We start from the raw sequence: 21953 nt of genomic DNA on the forward strand, positions 1-21953 counted from the left end.
TTTGATTCTCTAGGGATATTAATCAACATTGCCCAATTTTGATCAAATTGCCTAATCCAAGCCTTATAATATGGTAGAGAAAGCTTAACATGCTTGATCAATGATTTTGACTTGAGTGAAGGGTACATTTTTGCTAAGGCCATGACAAAGGAGTTCAACAATCAACAACACCAACACTGGGGTACATATAGGACTCGGTGCTCTTGACTAAATGCCAATCACATGCCCTCATGCATGATATAATCCAATGAAATGCCACAATCCAATTGATCCTGAAAACTATTGATTCTGCTGAATTTTGAATGGGATATGAAATTCTATTTTCTCCATATGAAGTGTGATGAGGTTGGAACCACTCTCAAACATCTCGAGTCATTTCATGGTAATGTTACAAATTTAAGTAGAAGTGACATTCCCCTTTATATTTCACTTTCATCCTTTTAGTTTAAGAATTCATTACCATTAGGGAGCATCTAGGAAGCATCTAGGGAGCATCAAGGGGCACCTTGGTATTATTCGGAAAGCATAGTTCCTCACATAACAGTTCGAAATTTCCAAAAACAAAAAACCAAAAAAGCCCCACAAAACCGTGTGAACAGTCCACCTTCTCTCAGATTTGCTTGCAATCCGCAATGGATACACGCCCGAACCTCCATGGATCCGCGGATCGGGCCCCCGTGGATCTGATTTTCCAAGAATCGCCAAAAATGGCGGAACCACAGATCCAATTTTCAAATCCACAATTCCACCAAAGGATCGGTGGCAGATCCGTACGGGGCGCAGTTCCACCTTTTGATCCTTTGGGGGGGGGTGGGGGGTTCATGCAAGTTGCAACATTGATCCAATCACACCCGTCAAGTTAGGTTTGCATTAAATATTTTAACGCCATTAAATTTTCAGAACAGTCCAGAAAAAGTTTAAAGATGAATCATAGATGGAGATAATTGTGTACACTCTATCTAAAAATGTAATGAGTTAAAAAGATTTACATATGTGAGGATCTGCATTCTGAAATAAACAACATAAATTTCTTACCATCTAAATGACACTGACAGCGATGACTATATCCATCACAAGAGTCCAAGTGGCCCACAACACCGTACCACCATCCTGCAAAATATTAAAAAGCAAATTCAGGTCACAACAGGCTTTCAAATATCTGCTTAACGCAGTAATAAAGTCCACATTCTAACCAGAAAGGTCAAATAAAATAGGTATGTAAGATGTGTCTGACTCGAGCATTAGCAATCACAAAAAAAAAAATTATCAATCACAAAACAGATTAGAAAGCATATAAACATAAAACCCATGGTTCAAGTCAATTAAGTCTTGACTTTGGTGTTACCGTATGGGAATTCCTTGTTCCTCCTCCATTGAACCTCAATGTGATCCCCAGGACGTAAGGTGTCCAAGCAATCAGAGGCATGAAGCTTATGAGCAGGTGTGTCCACTGGAGGTGCCCGGATTCTCTCCCATTGTACCCCATCCTCAATAACAGCAGCACGGGTACCATGTGGTGGATACCTAGCAAAAGAGAAAAGCCCTTAGAATCTACCAAGTTTAATGAAGAGGAATGCCAGGGAATTCAAAGTCAAAATTTAGTGAAGTTACCATCAAATACTGTAAGTTAAAAGATGAAATTGAAAATATCTTGCAATGACAGAAGAAGAAAAATTGGAGGTGACGTAACCACGACTGCAAAAGTAGTAGAGAAGGAAATGCAGCAGCAGGCAACTAGAATGGACTAAACCTCGGCAGTCCGTTGAGAATCCATGATTTATTCGAAAAACGCAGTTTTGAGGAGTGAGAACAAAAAGACAGCAATTATTCTTAACGTAAAAACACAAAACATGTCCACATTATGCTGATAGCATTAGACTAAGATCTAATACATCTGCAACATTTAAAGTAGGTTTAGTATTGCATACTTTAACATCAAAGATGCTACAAGAATAAGGATGGGAAATATCAAATCTGCCAGCTTCTAAATCGAATTCTACAATGCAACTGCAAAGTTGAACCAAGACAAAGAAGAGGTCAACTTTTATTCAAGCAACAAGGCAGGCATGGCATCATATGAAGCCTAAATTGCCAGAATTGTGAATCATGTTGATTTCATAGCTTGCAGATTGATTTCATAGTTTGCAGAGGCTTGCGGAGCTACCCTAGAGTATAAATGTTTTAGAATCTAAATATATATACTTTTTTGTTGTAAACTCTATCAGCATTCAAACAACAAAAGTGCTAGATATTCAAATCAGTATACCATTTTCAAGAGATTTTATTAATTCTTGGTTACTGAAAATATCCTAGATTTCACAACAGACATGTGAGACTCATCATAGTGACACTGCGATCACCACATCAGCATTGATTCCATTATCAGAGCTGTACTAAATCTGAAATCCTTTATGGGTGCCTATGCTTGGGGCGTGAGATCACTTTACATAGTTTCATTAAAACAAAAAAAAATCCTTTCCTTTCCTTCACAGTGGCCAGATTAGAGAAGTGAAGGTGTTGTGTAACAACAAACAATGACTCGGGTACTTTGGGAGCATAAAATTAAGATGTCTGCTACAGTTGGGAACATTTTTATCTGCAGTTGTAATTGTTGCACTGTAACACATATCCCAATCCACATGAGTCGTGAATAGTTTCCAAACAAGACTTCATATTCAAACTAGAATAAATTATTTTTCATTACCTTGATGATAAAACCATAATAAATGCAGCACTTCTTAACAAATGCCACCTCAAGTATGCAAGTCTAAGCTAATAACAATCCCACACTTGCTTAAAACAGAGGAACAGAGAGAGGTTTTACATTTTACAGACATAATTAAGAAGGGTGTTTTGGCAAAAAGACAGATTATGATCAAAATACCTTGCATTAAAGGTGTTAGTTTGTCGGTCATAACCAAGTTCTGCATCATAGCATGATAGCATAAACCCAACATGTCCATTCTGCAATGAAAATAATGAAAATTATCAATAACCACAAATATCATCCAATCCCTGCAAGTCTAAGGCAAGCATGTATTTGTCTTCAAATTCACTACGACAACAGCAGCTAAAAACAGATTCCAATATTCCTGTGCTTTTATTAATGATTTTTTTCCATTAATCAAATTTCAAACAATCTCTGTGGAAAATTTTATTGCGGATTTCACAAAAATGTTTACAAATAAACATTCTAAATTTCTTGTTTTAAATATTATCCCCATGCTTCCTTCATATCCTTCATTTTCAGCTGTCATACTGGAAACTCTCTTATTCTCTCACACGGTGATATTGAAACATGAAATGATACTGCTAAACTTTATGTTTTATGCATATTCTCCAATTTCAGGTTAAAGTCATTCTATGCATGCCCACTTTCTGTTATTCAATACAGCCCCCACAATGAGCTCATCGACTATTTACTATTTAGTGAAACTTTTACAACCCATCACTTCTGTGGCATGTTATAACTTACCCGCCTCCTAGCCAAACTTCCCCGTGACTTTGTTATAAAAACAGGCCAATGTAAAGACTACTATTTTAATCAAATATCTGCATTAGGCTCCTCAACATTTGGCCGCTCAATACAGAATTCTACTGTAGTTTTAACTTTCTCCCTTTCATCATTTGGAGTCCCCATGACATGATAGCTGAGATGGTTGCGTCTCTGTTAACTTTTAACCAATCAATCAAAATGTTTTCTCAATCACCTTCTACCCGAGACCCAATAATCTGTGGAGAACTGGAGGACTATCAGTTAGACTCGCATTTTGTTAACTTTTAACCAGTCAATAAAAATGTTTTCTCAATCATCTTTTACCCAAGACTCAATGATCTGTTATGAACTGGAGGACCACCAGTTAAGCTTGCAATGGAGGAAGACCACATGGCACGTGTAGGAAGACCCATGTGGCATGTGTATGATGTCCTATTCTTCAATGTAGTAAAGGTCAGAACATCACATGGAGTAAAGGGAGGAAGGGCTAGGATCCAGCAAGCATATAAAGTTCAGAAACATATAGCGGGGCTGAGATAAGGGACAATACTTCAAAGTCCTTCAACTACCTGAAAGAAAAGCTAGCATCATACAGAATTTCTTGCAGCTCAGTAGCCGAAGATATATAGAGGATTCTACATAGATTAGAGAGTCTTTACATGCGGCATGCCTACATTCATAATGTCTTCTCCTCTGCCATTCCAATAGGGAAAGCCTTTGCCAAATACCATGGTCAGCCGTATCTGCAACCATGTCTAAGTGGGAGGCTAATTCATTAGATGGCCTTCGGACATTAGAAGAGATTAAATTGGCTAATTGAGTTGTGGAAGTAATCTCTAGGTGAAAATGGGTTCCCTTTCAAATTTACAAACCGAAGTTGGACCTAAGTAGCCAGGGTTCATGGATGCACATTGTAGAAATTTTGAATAATTTAACACATATTCAATGGAGATTATCCTGATCATGTACTATTGCGGAAAACATACACAATACATAAGCTCCTCTACGTTGATCATCAATATAGCAGCATCAATAACAATAAAACATCAAGAGCATTCACACATTAACACAGTATGTATCCCGGGGAAAGCATCTCGCTAAAAACCCCAACTATTTGTATATTAATGATTGAGTCATGTAACATTACACAGCATAATACTTCTCACAAGTATCTCCACCTCTGTTACACACAATACAGCTCAGATCTGATCTCCAAATCTCTTCCACTGCTTGCCTGCCTCCACTGCTCAATACATGCTCAAGAATTGATGAGAATGACTTCCCAAACTCGTATTTCACCTGCAAAATAGTCACTCACGCTTTGTTGGACGTGAGCACAAGCTATAATGTGGGCAAATACGTGAGCAAACTCATTGGCATACTCAATCCCTTGATTGTGCAAGATCTGGTGCACAACTATAGTCACAACTGATAGCAATCTGATTCTCTACCACCTGTCCCTGTTGAACTGAACATGCACTGACATGCAACTGAGTTAACTGATGTATTCATTAGTTGTATTATGAGTTAATAACTTGTGAATTAATTAATAACTAATTCACCCAACTCATCTCTAGTCTATTTGCCAGTTAGACTAAATACAACCAGTTTAACAAAGCTAAACTGAACACAACTCCATCAACTCCACAATCAACTCCACCAAACTCAACTGATTGAGTTCTAACTGAAGTCATGCATGCAACAACTCAACTGACTCATAAGAAAAGCGTATTTCCTTCTGACAGCTGCATGTGCCACCTCTGTAGCTCAAACTGAAGTGCTCCAAGAGAATAAGATTAAGTTTATAGTCCAAATATTATTGTGAGATAATAATATTTGACTTTTCTATTTTTGACAGCCAGTCTAAAAATAGACTTTGATCACTCACACTTTCATCAAAAATAGAAGTCCATCTATTTTTCCCAACTTGACCAATCATCCATAAACAGCAACCTGCAATCCATAGACATGATCCATATGTCTAAAAATAGACTTGCGCCAAAAATAGCTTGCGGGCCCACTTAGTGAAAGCGACTCTTTTCACTAAGCTCCATCATCTTGTTGCAATCTCAACACTCCCTCTCGACAAGATATGGATTATCAGCAACCCCTATCCTGCCTCGGTGGTACTCGAATTTGCTCCTGGTGAGAGCCTTCGTCAGAATATCAGCATCCTGATCCTCCGTTGGAATGTACGAAAGTAACATGATCCTCCGCTGCACACAATCTCTAATATGATGGTACCTGATGTCAATATGTTTAGATCTATCATGAAATACAGGATTAGCCGAGAGTTTAATGCAACTCTGGTTATCATAGTAAATCACAGTAGGATCCAAATGAGAACCGAACAAACCAACTAGGATCTTCCTCATCCATATAGCCTCGCATGCAGCCAAACTTGCTGCCATATACTCGGCCTCCGCTGAACTGAGTGCCACGGATCTCTATTTCCTGCTGTACCAAGAAACTGTTGTCGATCCAATACTGAAGACCCCTCCTGATGTGCTCTTTCTGTCTGTTGGGCTCCCTGCCCAATCTGCATCCGTGAAGCCACATAGCTTCACCTCATCCTCCTGTCTGTACCACAAACCATATCCCGATGTGCCTCTCAAGTAGCGCAATACATGCTTGCCCGCCTTCTAGAAGAGCTTGGTAGGCTTAACCATAGCTTGTGAAAGGTGGTTAACTGCATAGCATATATCAGGTCGTGTATTGACCAAATACATCAGCGACCCCACCAACTGTCGATAAACAGTGGCATCCACTTCTTCTCCCGAAGTGGCATCCTCCTTCCTCCAACCTCCAGGAAGAGGAGTATCAACAGGCTTGCAGCCATGCATGTTGAACTTCTCCAGTATCTCCCGAGCATACTTGCCCTGAGAAACAAACAGTCCACCACTGCGCTGCCATATTTCCAATCCTAGGAAATAGTGAAGGAGGCCCAAATCCTTCATCTCAAACTCTGTAGCAAGATCCTTATTGCATGACAGTATCAACAGCTCATCACCCGTTAGAATCAAATCATCAACATACAGTACAATGATAAGCAACTTACCCTCCACCACAATCTGGTATAGGTTCGAATCCGCCTCGCTCTTGGAGAATCCAAGTCCTGTGAAATAGTTGTCTATCCGTGTGTACCAAGCACGTGGTGCTTGCTTCAACCCATACAGCGCTCTCTTGAGCCTGCACACATGCGACTCGCTGCTGAAGACTTCAAAGCCTTCGGGTTGCTCAATGTACACCTCCTCCTCAATGACTCCGTTGAGGAACGCAGTCTTCACATCCATCTGATGAATGTGCCATCCCATCTGCGCTGAGAGAGCAAGAATCGTCCGTATGGAAGAATACCTTGCGACAGGTGCAAAGGTCTCCTCATAATCGATCCCCTCAATCTGTGAAAAGCCTCGGGCAACAAATCTTGCCTTGTACTTCTCCACACTCCCGTCAGCTGCCTGCTTAACTTTGTAGATCCATCTCGAACCCATCACTGATTTCCCTTCCGGTCTAGGAACAATCTCCCATGCACTGTTTCTGACAATAGAATCATACTCTTCCACCATGGCGTCTACCCATGCGGGATCCTCCACAGCTTCCTCGAAAGAGGATGGCTCAGTCACAACACACTTGCTCATAAGAGCCATGTATCCAGTGTACCAATCAGGTGACTGTCTCTGCCTGCGTTGGGCTGTAGGTGGTCCTACAACTTTCTCTGCATCTTGAGCCAGTCGCTCAGCTTCTGTCAAGCGCTTTCGCCCTCTGATGGTTGGCGCTGCATGAGTGGTCTCTTCCACTCCATGAACCTCGTCCTGTGGCTGATCCACGTCCTGAAGCTCATCCTTAGGAACTAATAGCTCCTCATCTGCATGCAAGTGTAGCTCCCTCTCAAGCGAACACTTCATGGCTTTCTCCTCCTGAAATTTTATATCCCGTCGCACAACAATTTTACCACTGTCTGGCAAATACACACGATAGTTGTGGGGCGTATCAGTGTACCCCACAAATATCCCAACCTCTGCGGTCGGCGCCAACTTCTTCCTGGCATCCTTCGTCACATGCATGTAAAGCACCAAAAATCCTCAAATGAGAAAGATCAGGCTTCTTACCAGAATAAGTCTCCTCAGGTGTACTCATGCCAAGTATCCTATGAGGACAATGGTTCTGCACATAAACTGTTGTATTGCATGCTTCCGCCCACAAGTGAAGGGGTAGGCCCTGATCATGCAACATTGCCCGTGCAGCACCCACAATCGTTCTGTTCTTCCGCTCAGCTACCCCGTTCTGTTGTGGGTTATGGGGAGCTATGAGCTCTCTACGAATCCCTTCTGTCTTGCAGAAATCCTTGAACTCGTCCGAGATGTATTCACCACCATTATCGCTCCTAAGAGCCTTCACCTTCTTCCCCGACTCCTTCTCGACCAGTGCTTTGAATTCACAGAACTTTGAATATGTCTCGCTCTTCTTCTGCATGAAGAAGATCCAGCACTTACGAGAGAAATCATCAACAAAAATCACATAATACCTGTGTTTTGCTGTCGAAGCAACTGAGAAAGGTCCACACACGTCTGTGTGAATTCTCTTAAGGATCGTCGTGGCGCGACTATCCTTCTCGTGAAAGGTGGCTTTCACAAACTTCTCCAAAGTACACCCCTTGCACTGATCTGACTGCGCAAGTGTGCCTTTAGGAAGCCCTGTAGTGATCTGCTGCAGTATCTTCAAGGCTCCATGGTGAAGGTGACCCAATCTCCTGTGCCACAACTCGCCATCATCCCGGCTCACCAATCCTTCTGCCTTGCCTGCCATTGCTGCGCATCCATCTACATGCAACTGATAAAGGTTCCTCACTCGAACCCCTATCTTCCGGGTCTCACCAGTTGTCTTGCTGCGCAGGAAAGCCTTTCCCTCGCTGAAAACAACATCATACCCCTTGTCTTCTAACATCGCCACTGAGATGAGATTCTTCTTCAATCCTGGAACATGCATGACTTCCTTCAATACAAAGGGTTTACCAGACTCCCTCTCAAAGGAAATGGTACCGATACCGGTCGCACTGTATCTACCATCATCGCCCATCTCGATGTGCACTCCAAGATCTTTGTCCTCCAGATCAGAGAACAAATCTCTATCTCCCGTCATGTGAAAAGACGCACCACTGTCCAATAACCACACTGATCCCATCACACTTAAAACCAAGCATGCGATCAATGAAAAATCAAGCTCAAATTGTGAGGCTAGAGCCTCTCCTGCTGAAGATCCAGCAGCCTGCTTGTTCTTCTTCTTCTGCGGACAATTATTGGCATAGTGTCCGTGCTGGTGACAGTGAAAACACTTCACCTTGGACATGTCCTGCTTCTTGCCTTTTGCACCGGAATGAGAAGCTTTCTTGTTCTTCCCCTTCTTTACTTTGGCAGCCAAAGCGCAATTCTCTTCATCAGATACCTTTGATGAAGATCCATTCTCACTTTTATTGTTACTGAGTTTATCCTTGAGCGCCAGGTCGCTCTTGCTTTGGAATAACATTTGCAATCCGTTGAAAGACATTTCAACAATACTGCTGCAAATTCGAATTTCCACCAGCTCCAACTCAACTGCTTCCGATCTAAGATTCGTGAGAACAAAATATTTCTCGTACAGAGATTGACTGTATGGGCATTCACCAGATATCTCACTTTCCAAAGGAAGGATGAATCCAGAGGCTACCTGGCCCGATTACAGACTCTGCCTGAAGAAATAGAATGTAAACACTTCCTGAATAGTAGATCTGATGATCAATCCTTGCTTGATATCCTGTAAAAATCTCTTCTACAAATCAAGCAGCTCCGATACCATGTAGAAATTTTGAATAATTTAACACATATTCAATGGAGATTATCCTGATCATGTACTATTGCGGAAAACATACACAATACATAAGCTCCTCTACGTTGATCATCAATATAGCAGCATAAATAACAATAAAACATCAAGAGCATTCACACATTAACACAGTATGTATCCCGGGGAAAGCATCTCGCTAAAAACCCCAACTATCTGTATATTAATGATTGAGTCATGTAACATTACACAGCATAATACTTCTCACAAGTATCTCCACCTCTGTTACACACAATACAGCTCAGATCTGATCTCCAAATCTCTTCCACTGCTTGCCTGCCTCCACTACTCAATACATGCTCAAGAACTGATGAAAATGACTTCCCAAACTCGTATTTCACCTGCAAAATAGTCACTCACGCTTTGTTGGACGTGAGCACAAGCTATAATGTGGGCAAATACGTGAGCAAACTCATTGGCATACTCAATCCCTTGATTGTGCAAGATCTGGTGCACAACTATAGTCACAACTGATAGCAATCTGATTCTCTACCACCTGTCCCTGTTGAACTGAACATGCACTGACATGCAACTGAGTTAATTGATGTATTCATTAGTTGTATTATGAGTTAATAACTTGTGAATTAATTAATAACTAATTCACCCAACTCATCTCTAGTCTATTTGCCAGTTAGACTAAATACAACCAGTTTAACAAAGCTAAACTGAACACAACTCCATCAACTCCACAATCAACTCCACCAAACTCAACTGATTGAGTTCTAACTGAAGTCATGCATGCAACAACTCAACTGACTCATAAGAAAAGCGTATTTCCTTCTGACAGCTGCATGTGCCACCTCTGTAGCTCAAACTGAAGTGCTCCAAGAGAATAAGATTAAGTTTATAGTCCAAATATTATTGTGAGATAATAATATTTGACTTTTCTATTTTTTGATAGCCAGTCTAAAAATAGACTTTGATCACTCACACTGTGATCACTCACACTTTCATCAAAAATAGAAGTCCATCTATTTTTCCCAACTTTGACCAATCATCCATAAACAGCAACCTGCAATCCATAGACATGATCCATATGTCTAAAAATAGACATAGTCTAAAAATAGACTTGCGCCAAAAATAGCCTGCGGGCCCACTTAGTGAAGGCGACTCTTTTCACTAAGCTCCATCATCTTGTTGCAATCTCAACACACATGTGCAGACAAGGATGTCATTTTTCATATCAAATTGCTTTTGGGTATGGAAAAGATGTTGAATTATGCAACTAGGGTCAAATTCCACTTTGGACAGCTCATTTAATGGAGATAATTATTGAATTGAATTCCTCTTTTCTAAAGGACCAAAATTGACCTAAAGATCACTTAAATCAGACAAGGAGAAGTGTGTTTTTGAATTAAAGCCCACACATGTGCAAATTGTCAAGGTCGACTACACCATCATGTAGCCTCGTGAAGCCCAAAAGTCAGTTTTTTCACCCACATGGATTCATATAAAATTATAAATACAAGAGACCTCAAACCTCATTTGGTACTTCATCAGCACACAACAAATCTTCTCTCTCCTCTTCCTATTGGTTCGTACAGCTCAGAAGTGGAAGATTTCTCTCACACGTGCAAAAGACAGGTGGCTGTTTCTGATTAGGCCGAATTACAGGGCTGCTGCAGGACATTGACCAGCGTTGACTTGGGCATCATTGGCATGTTTGACTGCGTTTTTGGGTGAAACTTTTCTGTTCTAGCAGGCCGCAGATATTGGTGCTAAATTCAAGGCAATCTGTGCTCCTTGACCGAAGCCCTAATTGCAGAGTTTGACCGCAGGCTCCATCTCCACATTGACCAGGTTTGACTACACCAAATTGATATGTTTTGGGCTCATTTTGTTCTGCTAAGAAGGCTGCATAAATTGCTCCAGGACCGAGCTCCTTTGAAGACCATTTGACTGCTGTCCTATCTCTGGTTAGGGCACACTTTGACAACAGTTGACTGTTGTTGACTTGAGCAGATTTCAGGAAGATCAGATTTGACTACAGTTGACTCCATCTCTCTCTTGGATAGTTGCTTGGCATTTTGACATTATTTGGATATTGAAATTAGATATTAAATGATGTACTCTTTCTCTGCTGAACATTTGAAGACAATCTAATAAGAAGAAGATTTGCAAGGGTTTTCCCCATAGTGGGTTTTGCCCTGGTCATTGACCAAAATTTGTGTCTCTTGTCTCTTGGCTGTCTTTCATTGTGCATTTGTTTAATTGTTCTATCTACTATTGCTCTACTGTCATTGGATAATTGAAGAAGTGAAATTGTTAAATTGGATGCTATTGGATATTGTTGAAGTGATAGTTGCAGGCTGCAGCATAGAACAAATTGATAAAAAATTAACAGAATATGCACATGCACTTTTATATATAAAAAATACAAGTTTTTAAAAATAGCAATAAAGTTTATGCAAAACAGTAAAAACTCAACATAAAAACCTGTGATATGAATTGTAAAACCAAACTTTATACCATTGAACGACAACATCCTGCACTTTATATGGCTCTGCCAAGATTATGGGAAGGGTATACAGTTCTGAGAAGTACAAACCTGGAGGAAAATTAGTAGGTATACACTGTACAGTCTATATTTTGGCACTAAACAAATCTTGAGGAAAATTAGCAAGCATAGTCTATATTTCGGTACTAGACACATGGGTGGGATCTTTGTAACAGGCTATTAGGCAATAGAAAACACAATTCTGACTTCTGTATGTCTACTGGACATTAAATTAGGTAGTTGGGCATGAAACATGCAGATCAGACTCTTAGGATAATTTATTTGACACTATATCATGCAATTGATCACAGGGCATGGAAAATGCAAATCAGACCTTATATCAGATTGCTTGGCATGTAGGATGCAGATCAGACCTTAAAAAGGAGAATTATGGGCATGGAATTAGACCTGCACAAATCATAATTTCAGATTGGTCTGAGAGGACAACCCCGTAATTTAGTTGGTGGCACCTTCCCACACTCAGGATGTGAGACACATCACCTAGGACAAGGAGGCATGGGAGCACATCTCTGGGATGTATCTCCTAGGGCTTGGGACACATCCCCTGGCAGCAAGGAGTTGGGCATTGGTTTGGATCTTTTCCAGAAGTGTGAAGAAGCTCTGGCTTCTAAATCTCTCGAACACCAAACTAATGTGAACATCATTAAACCAAGCCGTAAAGGCTTATTTAGAGAAACAATTGGAGGTTTAAGATCTATCACCCTATTTAATGTGGCTTGTAATTCCCTTGCCATGGCCTTGGCTAGAAGAATGCTGGGAATGTAGCCACGGTGGTTGGAACAGAATAAACCAATTTTATAAAGGAAATATTCTTATTTAATAACCTTGTAGCATGGGAAGTGATAAAACAAAGCATAGAGGAGAGGAGAGGAGATGAGATCTTGAAGTTGTGAAAACTATTAGAAGATGTCAACTAGGGCATATCCAACTCTCTATTATCTCGTTTATTACTCACTGTTTAAGATTGGAGGGAAAGTAACCAGGGTGGTTGGAACAGACTAAACCAATTTTATAAAGGATGCCTTCCTGTTAAATAACCATGATGTAGATGGGGAAATGATAAAATAAAGCAAGAGGAGAAGAGAGGAGAGGAGATTTTAAATTTGTCCAAACTATTCAAAGACACTAAATAGGGCATCTCCAACTGTTTACTATATTGTTTATTACTCACTAATTTATTATTCACACACTCACACAACACATCCAATAGAAGAGGAGGGGGCGACAAGCAAGAATGTATACTCATCTGCAATTAATCAGCCATTGTGTTAGTAGGAGGGCCACTACCTCTGTGGATACCTTCATTGTCACAGGGATCATCGTATGTTGGGACTTATAAGCTGTCACAGACCATACCTCGCAACGCATGTGGGATAGCACACTAGAGAAAAGAAGATTTAAAAGTTGTAGAAACTATTTCAAAATGACAAATACGGTGTTCCGACAGTCAATTGTTTGTTTTATCCTGTTTATTACTCATTGTTTATCATCAGTGTTCCACAGGGATGATTCCCCAAGGTGGGGTGTGCACCCCCAAGTTTCCCATGCTCCCAAGATGGAGGGATGCCTAGGGAAACATTTTCCCACATCCCTCATTATGGGAAACATGGGAAAATATAGGGTGAAACATTTCCCTAGTGTGGGGACACGTTTCCCAAAAGGGAGAATTCTAAGATCTGGATGTCCCCGCAAAAAAGGGGTGCTTCTTGGCATCCCCCCAGGAAATGGATGCTTCTAGGCGTCCTTTCAGACATCCCAAAAAAGGGTGCTTTCAGACATCCCCCTAGGAAAGGGATGTTTATGGGCATCCCACGCAAAATTGGGGGGGGTGTCCCCCCTAGCAAATGGGTGCTGCTGGGCATCCCCCAAAATTTTTGCCTACAAAGGCTTTAAAAATGAAAACATAAAAAACCAAAAATACAAAAACAATATATATAAATACCCTCTCTCACTTTCACTTGTATTTATGTTTTATTCACTTTCACTCCTTGATGCTCATTTTATTTTCAAAGTTCACTGTCCATTGTTAATTTTCAGTTTAACTTTGAGTCTTGACTCTAGATACTAATGGCCTCAAACCGAGACTTTGACTTGTTACTCCTTACTATTTTGAGTTTGAGTAATTTCAATTTACTATTGCAAACTTCAGTATCTATTATTTTTCTTAGTATTAGTTACATTCTAGAATGATGACTTTAACCCAACATATCAATATTTTACTATTTATATTTCATTTATGGTTTATGAATCAATGTATTTCATTACTGAATCTTAATCTGAATCATGTTTATATTATTTGCAAATTTGAATTTAGCACAATTTTATTGTTTACAATTTAGTATTTACATTGCGCGATAATGAATTTGCATGGGATGAATTGTTATTGTTGGGATTTTATCATTATTGTTATTATTATTTTATAATTTTAGAGATGGGGACCCCTCTACTAGGTACTCAACATCCCCCGTCCCCCTAAACTACCCCAAAATTTGGGGGTGCTCCCACATGTCCCCCATGTGTGTCTCCTGCTCCCACACTCCCCTATCTTAGAAACTTGGTGGAAAATTGTTTATTATAGAGTTAGGTCAAGAACATTTGTTCCAAAAAAACGATTAATAAGGCTAATGAAGGAATTAAATGGGAGTTCATTCTGGACATGCTCAGTTGGACTACGATCATAAGTTTCTAGCAACAACCAAAAGTCTTTTCTCACAAACTTTGATTAAGTACAAGCTTTGTTTAGATATCTCTTAGACAAGGATGTATCTTTGCCTCTTTCCTTTATGTTATTGTTGTTGATGCGCTTTCATACCTCTTATAGGATCCGGAGTCCAAGGAAAATTCATCGGAATCAACCTCCCTAGGGGTCAAGAATTGTTCAATGTTTGTTATGCAAATAAATTGATCTTACCTCCAAATTTGACTCAGATATTTCAAGAAGATATCGTTCCATGTTTTGATTATTTGCTCTACTTTTGGTGAAGAATTGAGCTTGCATCGCAAATGGCATCTTAGATTCTTAGTTCAGACACTACTTGAGTGGATCAATCCCAATTGGAGCGTAGTTCTTGATAGCTCCCTATTTCGTTACTTAGGAATGTCATTGGTAATCAATGCTTCTATAATAAGGATATATCAGATTTTATTACAAGGTGGAACCATGGAAGGTAAGGCATAGGCATTGCATGCTTCCTTTATACACTGGATGCCAAACATCCACTGTCTATCAGGGGTATGACACCATCTATGGTTCAATGCCTGCAACCACCTGGCCTGATTTGACAGCCATGATGACTTCCACTAATTAAGAACCCACCCATAAGTAGCAAACATATCACTTTCAGGGATTTGAACGCTAGTAGGGTCAATAATAACAAAACTACTTTCACTGACCCAACAAGCCATATTTGACAAAGGTAAGACATAGAAATGGTTTAACAAAGTTATTTCAGTGTTCCATTAATAGATAAGCTCACCATTGTCTCACACATTTTGGTGGATGGCAATGTTTCCTACTCTTCCAATTATTTGCATGATAAGCATAACTACCACAGATTGAAAAGGATCCTATGTAACTTTGGAGTAAATTGGGGGTAAAATGGTCTACTTTTGGTTTCCTAGAACCTAATTTACTAGAAAATGGATACAGATACAGATACGGATCCACCGGGGTTTTGAAAAGTCATGATCTGGATACGGATCCACCAAGTTTTTGAGAAGTCATTATCTGGATACGGATCCACCAGGTTTTTGAAAAAATCGACATCTGGATACAGTGGGGAAACGCCACGTACAAAAATACAATAATATTTTTTTAGTTTTACAAAACATATTCAGAGCTAAAATCAAAACCATTCATGAATCACAACAATATTATTGAAATCATTAGATAATTTACAAATCTGACAAGTGAAATCATGATGCGTCATGCCTTATACAAAAAGGGTAACTGTAAATACAAAATTGATTGTCTCATCAATGATCACTCTATTGATACAATAATGTAGAATAAGTCTAACTACATATCCAAAAATGGGTCTACATTCTCATCATCTGAATATTTCAACTCTACATCATGATCAACCTGTCATCTTCCTTGAAATCTGCCTTAAAATCTAAAAATTCCCAGCTAGTTACAATGGTAAATGAATATTGTACACTGTTTGAAAACATGCTATAGTCTTTGTATCATATTGTTCTAAGAGGAATCTTCAGCTAGAGTTGGATGAAATTGATCTAATGAAATTATCAATGACATGGCCATCCTTTGTACACAAAGAAAACTGGAAACTAAGTTTATACTATATACTATTATCTATATATTGCCTCAAAGCTTTCCCACTAGCATTATCGAAAATTGAAAATTAAAATTTTAATATCTCAAACCTTTCCTGCTCAGTGCTAGCATTATCATCCTACAGACTACAGGTAATTGATAACATACTTATACAGCTATACAACCTACAGATTAATAACAAATTAATGTAACTAAAAGTTTAAATAGAATATTTGTTGTTTAAGATTTCAAACAGGTGGCAAATACCCTTTGAAAATTTATAAAAAGAGGGGAAAAAAATCCTAAAACTCTAATCTTATTTGCTTGGGATCCGGTGTGTCAGGGCTAGCTGGCACAGGATCTGTTTCTGGGTTTAAAGGATCCATTTATGTGGCAGATCATACATGGATCTGGGTGGGATCCGTATTCGCATCTGGATCCAGCATCAAGACCCGTGGATCTGGCCTAGAACATATGCCATTTTATTTAGAAAATTAGAACACGGAAGGTTGGGACCAGTTGACATTTGTGTGCAAGTGATCATTCTTGCAGCTAAGTGGGTGATCAAAGCTTTAAATGGAAAAGCAGACTTCCAAGTTTCTCTTAGAAAGATTTATATCAGCAAAGAACATACATGAAATTACTGGCTTATGCACTCAGGTTGATGCTGTTTGGAATGCTTTCAATCTTGAAATTCAAGGTTCTTAGGTTCTGACACAAATCTAAAGACTTGGCAGTTTGTCTATACTTTTCTCCCTTGGAATTTCCAGGGTCATTTGCAGTGGATTGGATCTTGGGAACAATAGCAATGAGCAACTAGTGTTTCCTGCCAATTGAAGGATCATCAAGCTTATCGTCAGTTTGAAAGGAAAAAGAGTATAAGGACATAATATATGGGATAAGTCAAAGATTGTTAGTACTTCCCTACAGGGACATCTCTAGACATATAGCTTTACATAGAAAGTACAAAAAAGCTTATCTGGATTTGTCAATATCATTGATCAAAGAAAGAGGGAGATTTAAGGCAGACACTAACTGGAACAGGCCAATGATATATGTGATTGATCAGCTTAATTTGAGAAGGAAACTTGGGATGCAAAGATAGCATGGCTTCACGTAAACAACACTATTCGTATGAACCTTTGTTTCTTCTAATCCAGATTTCTTAGTTCAAATTTGGCTGATTCGCTTCCAAGGTTTGGTCAGTAAGCACAAACTTGCCAAAACATAACCTAACAGATGGTATTTGTCCTCAGTGTTGAAGAAAGACTTAAGCAAGTTCTTTGGGAATATAAGTTAGCAAGAAAGTTGCCAGTTGAGATATTACAGAGGTTTCAGTGCGTAATTTTCCATCCTATTTACCAGAGGGATGCTCGTTTTAGAGACTCGTTCTTTCCAATGCTGGTACCTTGGATATTGTGATTTATTTTTAGCCTTACAGCTATCTCCTTCATCTGCCCATGAGGTATAGGCCAGTTGGTTTGTGTAAGGTTTAAAACTTTAATCCCCCACCAGGTCTCAGGTTCAAACCTTATGGGGAGGGGTTGAGGATGGAAGCCATCTTTGGGGAATTAAACTATCCCATGGGGCATCCAAGCTCGATCAAGCTTCGCACAATCCTGGTGATATTGGTGGGAAGATCATTCTTCCATCCAACATTGGAGCTGGCCCCGGCCTAGGCTCAGCATAGTTGTGGAAAAAGCTATCTCCTTCATCTACTCAATAAGATGTATAGTAAATTTTGATTATATTAAAAGAGAATTTTGTAAACAAACTTTCATTGTTTCATGGATGTCTTGGAAACCAAACTACAAGCCAAGCTCAATCTGTTTATTATAAGTATTACATCTGATGATCGAGGGGCTCGATCAGAGATGCGTGTTCTCCTTGCAATTGTAGAAAGCGAAGTAAAGATCCGTATATAACCACTAACCTTTTGCCATTGTTTATCTTGTGATGTAAATAAATAGGTTTTTCCCTATTACAGAGAATGCCTGCCCAAAAATGCCATTGATTTGAATACCCCATTGATTTCAATCGTCAATTAAACAACTTAAAAATTGATCACCTCTTGCTCTATTGCGGGCAAGTTGGTACCATCTCTCCAATAAGTCTGAATCTCGATTGGCTTCCCAAAGGCTTCGCATCTGAAAAGTAACAGACAACATTGTTGTCGCAGCATGCCTGATCTACTCCAAACGTCCCTTGCGACTCGCAATGAACAATCGATGTGCCAAAATGTAACTGGAATAATAACAAATCCCTTTGATAAACAGTGATATATTTCAAGTCAAAGTGCAGGGTTTTTAACTGAGATGGCAATCTTATATGTCATAAAGGTATGTCCTTGGGCAGAAAGTGCAGTACAAGCAGGAATGGTACTCGGGTTAAAAACAATGAGTAATCAATTGAGCAACCTTAACGAGATCAGGTGCATTACTTTCAAGTACATGGGTAAATAAAGAGAAAGCAAAATACTTTACAATGTGAGGGAGGTTGGCTACCCATTTCTGGTGAACCATCTCTAGGCGCCAGGAGCAATAGTTTTTCACAAGGACTGTTAGATATGTATTGAAATAAATGCATAGTTGCAGTCACCAACTAGGCCAATCCTAGTCTTTGTAAAGATAATGGCACTAGTATAATTTCTTTGTCTTGAATTATTCTTCCTGAAATAAATCCCAACAACAGAGCTAATTTACCTGAAAGATTGATCAACCTTACCTCACGATTATACACCTGTGCTGGGAACCAAAAACTGCCAGTTTCAAGTGCTATATACCATGCCATGAACGACTCGCGTTGTGAATCACTTTTTGGTTTCCTTTTCACGCCCGGCTTTGAATTGAACCATGAAAAGGGCCATACGCAAGACCATGAAAAACGCCAATTCTTGCATTTTGCACCATCCGAAATCCCTGCCTCCGCATTCATTGCAACTGTCCACTGCCATTCCCTTCGGGCTGCTGTTCCTACAACCTTATCCCATTTTGCTTTGATATGGAGTTCCCAAAGATGGTCGCTTGTGCACCTCTTCCTCAGATCTCTGCAAACACCTGCAGTGCTACAGAGACTAGCTGGGGACAGTCTCATCAATATGTTTTCAAGTGCCAGTTCAGGTAGATCTAGAAGAGTCAAGCCCTGTATCTCTTCTACGTTCTCTACTTTCTGAGAACATCTTCGCTTCAAGCACATTGCAGTACACAATTTGATCAAACTTCTATTCTTAATGAACTGCACAAGTGACTTTGAGATTCCAACAACAGACCAAACAGAAAGAATGCTCATCTCATTCTTGAGTCGGAAGAAAATCCGCAAGGCAAATGGAACGACAGTGGCAGGCAATCTTAAAGATGTTTCAAGGCAACATCATTCCAGTAGGAATCCAAACCATAACGAGATATGTATAGAACATTAGCTTAATTAGCAACTGATCAAACTTTCTTCATCTTCAGGAGGAATTTCTAGACATTGGGTACTGTTATCTATTAAAAGACTTGATTCTCCTGCAAAATTTTCAGTGTTTCTCCTTGTGGGTGTATAGGAAATATACACTTGTGTCCAAACAAACCAGCAATGCTCCCTCCAGGAAGACACTTTTGGTTCCCACGAAACAATAAATAAGTTATTTGGGCTTATACTTGTGGGAATGGCTTCCCACTAACAATACAAGCACACAAGTTCCAAGGCCCAATAAATCATCTCCTTGGCAAAACCATATACCCAACCATGTGGCAAGAACCATTCCCAGACATAAGACTGATATCAGAGGCACAGTTGCCAATAAGCACCCACCCCACCTGACCTGTGCATCTGCTGCAAGTTTGTCTCCTTAAAAAATATTTCTTTATCCAATTAATCCCACATCTTTCTTTTAGTGACTTTTAAACCAAATGCGCATCATATGTCTGGCTTTATTCACTCCCAATGGGTCCTCTGAGTTTGCCTTCCACTGCCCTTTTCGATCACGGCTGTCTGCTGTCTGCTGTCTGTTCAGAAAGTCCAGCTGCCACTGCCCAACTGAATGAAAACTACACTGCATTCAAATTCATTGCAGCATGCATTTAATGACTCAGATTCAAGTCAGCAGGAACCTCCATCCCTCCAACCCCAGCAGTGCAGTCTTGACAGGGGCAAGCCGGTGGTGCAGATACCCGGCTCTCTCAAAGTAGGTGGCTGAAACTCAACGGCACCCGAAGTGGAATCCCACCATTAAAACAAAGACAAGCAAAATCCCACCATTGCCAATGATGAAGAAGTTTGAATTGGTAAACCACATTGGCGTCCGTTTGATGAAGGCATTAAACCCAGAGAGGCCCACTGCGCTGTATGGGACTCCCACAATCTGTAAAGTAAATCAGCTGTCCCTCCGTCCACCTACCAATTCTCTTTCCCTGGCCCCACCTCTGCAATTATTAACTGAAAATGGGGGTGTAATTAGAAAGTTGTTGGCCTAAAATCAATCAATCAATACTGCTCATTTGTCTTCGTCCATCATGATTGTCTGTAATGTACTCTAACCCTGCTCCTCTTTTGAAACATCCTTTTCCCTTCACCATAATGATGCGAATTTGTGCTCCTTTTCCCACATAATTTATTCTTCTTTTCGATGGGAGAGGGAGTGCCCAGTGAATTACGACCAGGTAGCCTTCCATATCAATGTGGACCAATGTATCAATCTACTCTAGCGTATCTTGATCGATACGAATGTTTAGGAATTTGAGAATATCTCCCCCACCAGTATTGCTGATGTACCCACTTTTGCATTTGTTTTGCCATTACACACTAATTGGTCAACTCAACCACAAGTATCTTTGACCCACATTAAATGAGCTACCATTTCTCCTTCCATGGGTCCTATCTAAAAGGAAAACCTTCCAGCCAAGCATGTTTCACGTTGGGTTTACAAATACTATATTATGGCATATAGATATCAAAAAATCTTCATGGTTAGAGATATAAAAATGTATTTATTTAATGATTAAAAAAATCCTCATTGTTAAATATATAAAAGTATCTTTGTTGACTTTAGATAAAAATAATGTTGTAGTTTAACAAGGTTACAATTTTGCTTAAAAATAATGGAAATTCCAGTCAGATTTTGAAAAAATCTAGCATAATTTTTTTGAAATACAAGTTACAATTGGCAAGCTTAAGTCAAGCTTCAGGATTTTGGATGCCCTAGGGGTTCTTGATGTTGTTGAATCTATTTTCACCATAAAAAACGATTCAAACACTTTCATCACTGAATTTCTTGACAAAGAATTCATTAGATTCTGGTAAGAATTTCAAGGTCTGGGCAATGAAATTGTGGCCTCGTAGATAACGCCAAAAATAATTTTATTTATTTGAATGGGTTTAATAGTTGAAAGAATGGGTTAGGTTTAATAGTCGAAAGAATAGGTTTCTTTTTAAGAGGCCATAGGTTCAAACTCAAGCAAAAAGTAAGTCTGGATGAATATACGACCTTTATTTAAACTTAGTGGTCACAAGTAAAGAAGATAGTATAGTATGTTGAAATCATCTTATTGATCTTGAAGTAAGATCTTAAACTATTTATACTTGTAGATAAATGTTTCTTGACGAACCTCTATTTAATCTTAGTGGTCACGGGTAAAGAAGATATTATAGTATGTTGAAATCATCTTATTGATCTTGAAGTAAGATCTTAAACTATGTATACTTTAGATAAATGACTTTCGGATTAATTATATTATTAGGATTTGGTCAACGTTTCGAACCAACTAATGTGGTCCATCCTTAGGACAAGGTGAAGAATCAATCCA

At 39.5% G+C, this 21953-nt stretch overlaps 1 protein-coding gene across 1 annotated transcript in view; it reads right to left on the reverse strand.

Annotated features, from left to right (window-relative positions):
* Nucleotides 1-20480, reverse strand: part of LOC149223298 (F-box protein At2g32560-like) — a 47056-nt gene extending 26576 nt beyond the window's left edge. The window contains exons 1-4 of the mRNA XM_089385797.1: nt 18892-20480; nt 2885-2964; nt 1346-1524; nt 1036-1110 (exon numbers count right to left, since the gene is read on the reverse strand). Coding sequence (XP_089241923.1) covers nt 1036-1110; nt 1346-1524; nt 2885-2964; nt 18892-19455 — 898 coding nt within the window. The 5' untranslated portion in view covers nt 19456-20480. The remainder of the gene's footprint in view (nt 1-1035; nt 1111-1345; nt 1525-2884; nt 2965-18891) is intronic.
* Nucleotides 20481-21953: the final 1473 nt, after the last annotated feature.

This window comes from Pinus tabuliformis, chromosome Q (assembly GCF_031772625.1).
Source record: "Pinus tabuliformis cultivar Carrire ecotype Pingquan chromosome Q, CPIR1, whole genome shotgun sequence".
Taxonomy (NCBI): Eukaryota; Viridiplantae; Streptophyta; class Pinopsida; order Pinales; family Pinaceae; genus Pinus; species Pinus tabuliformis.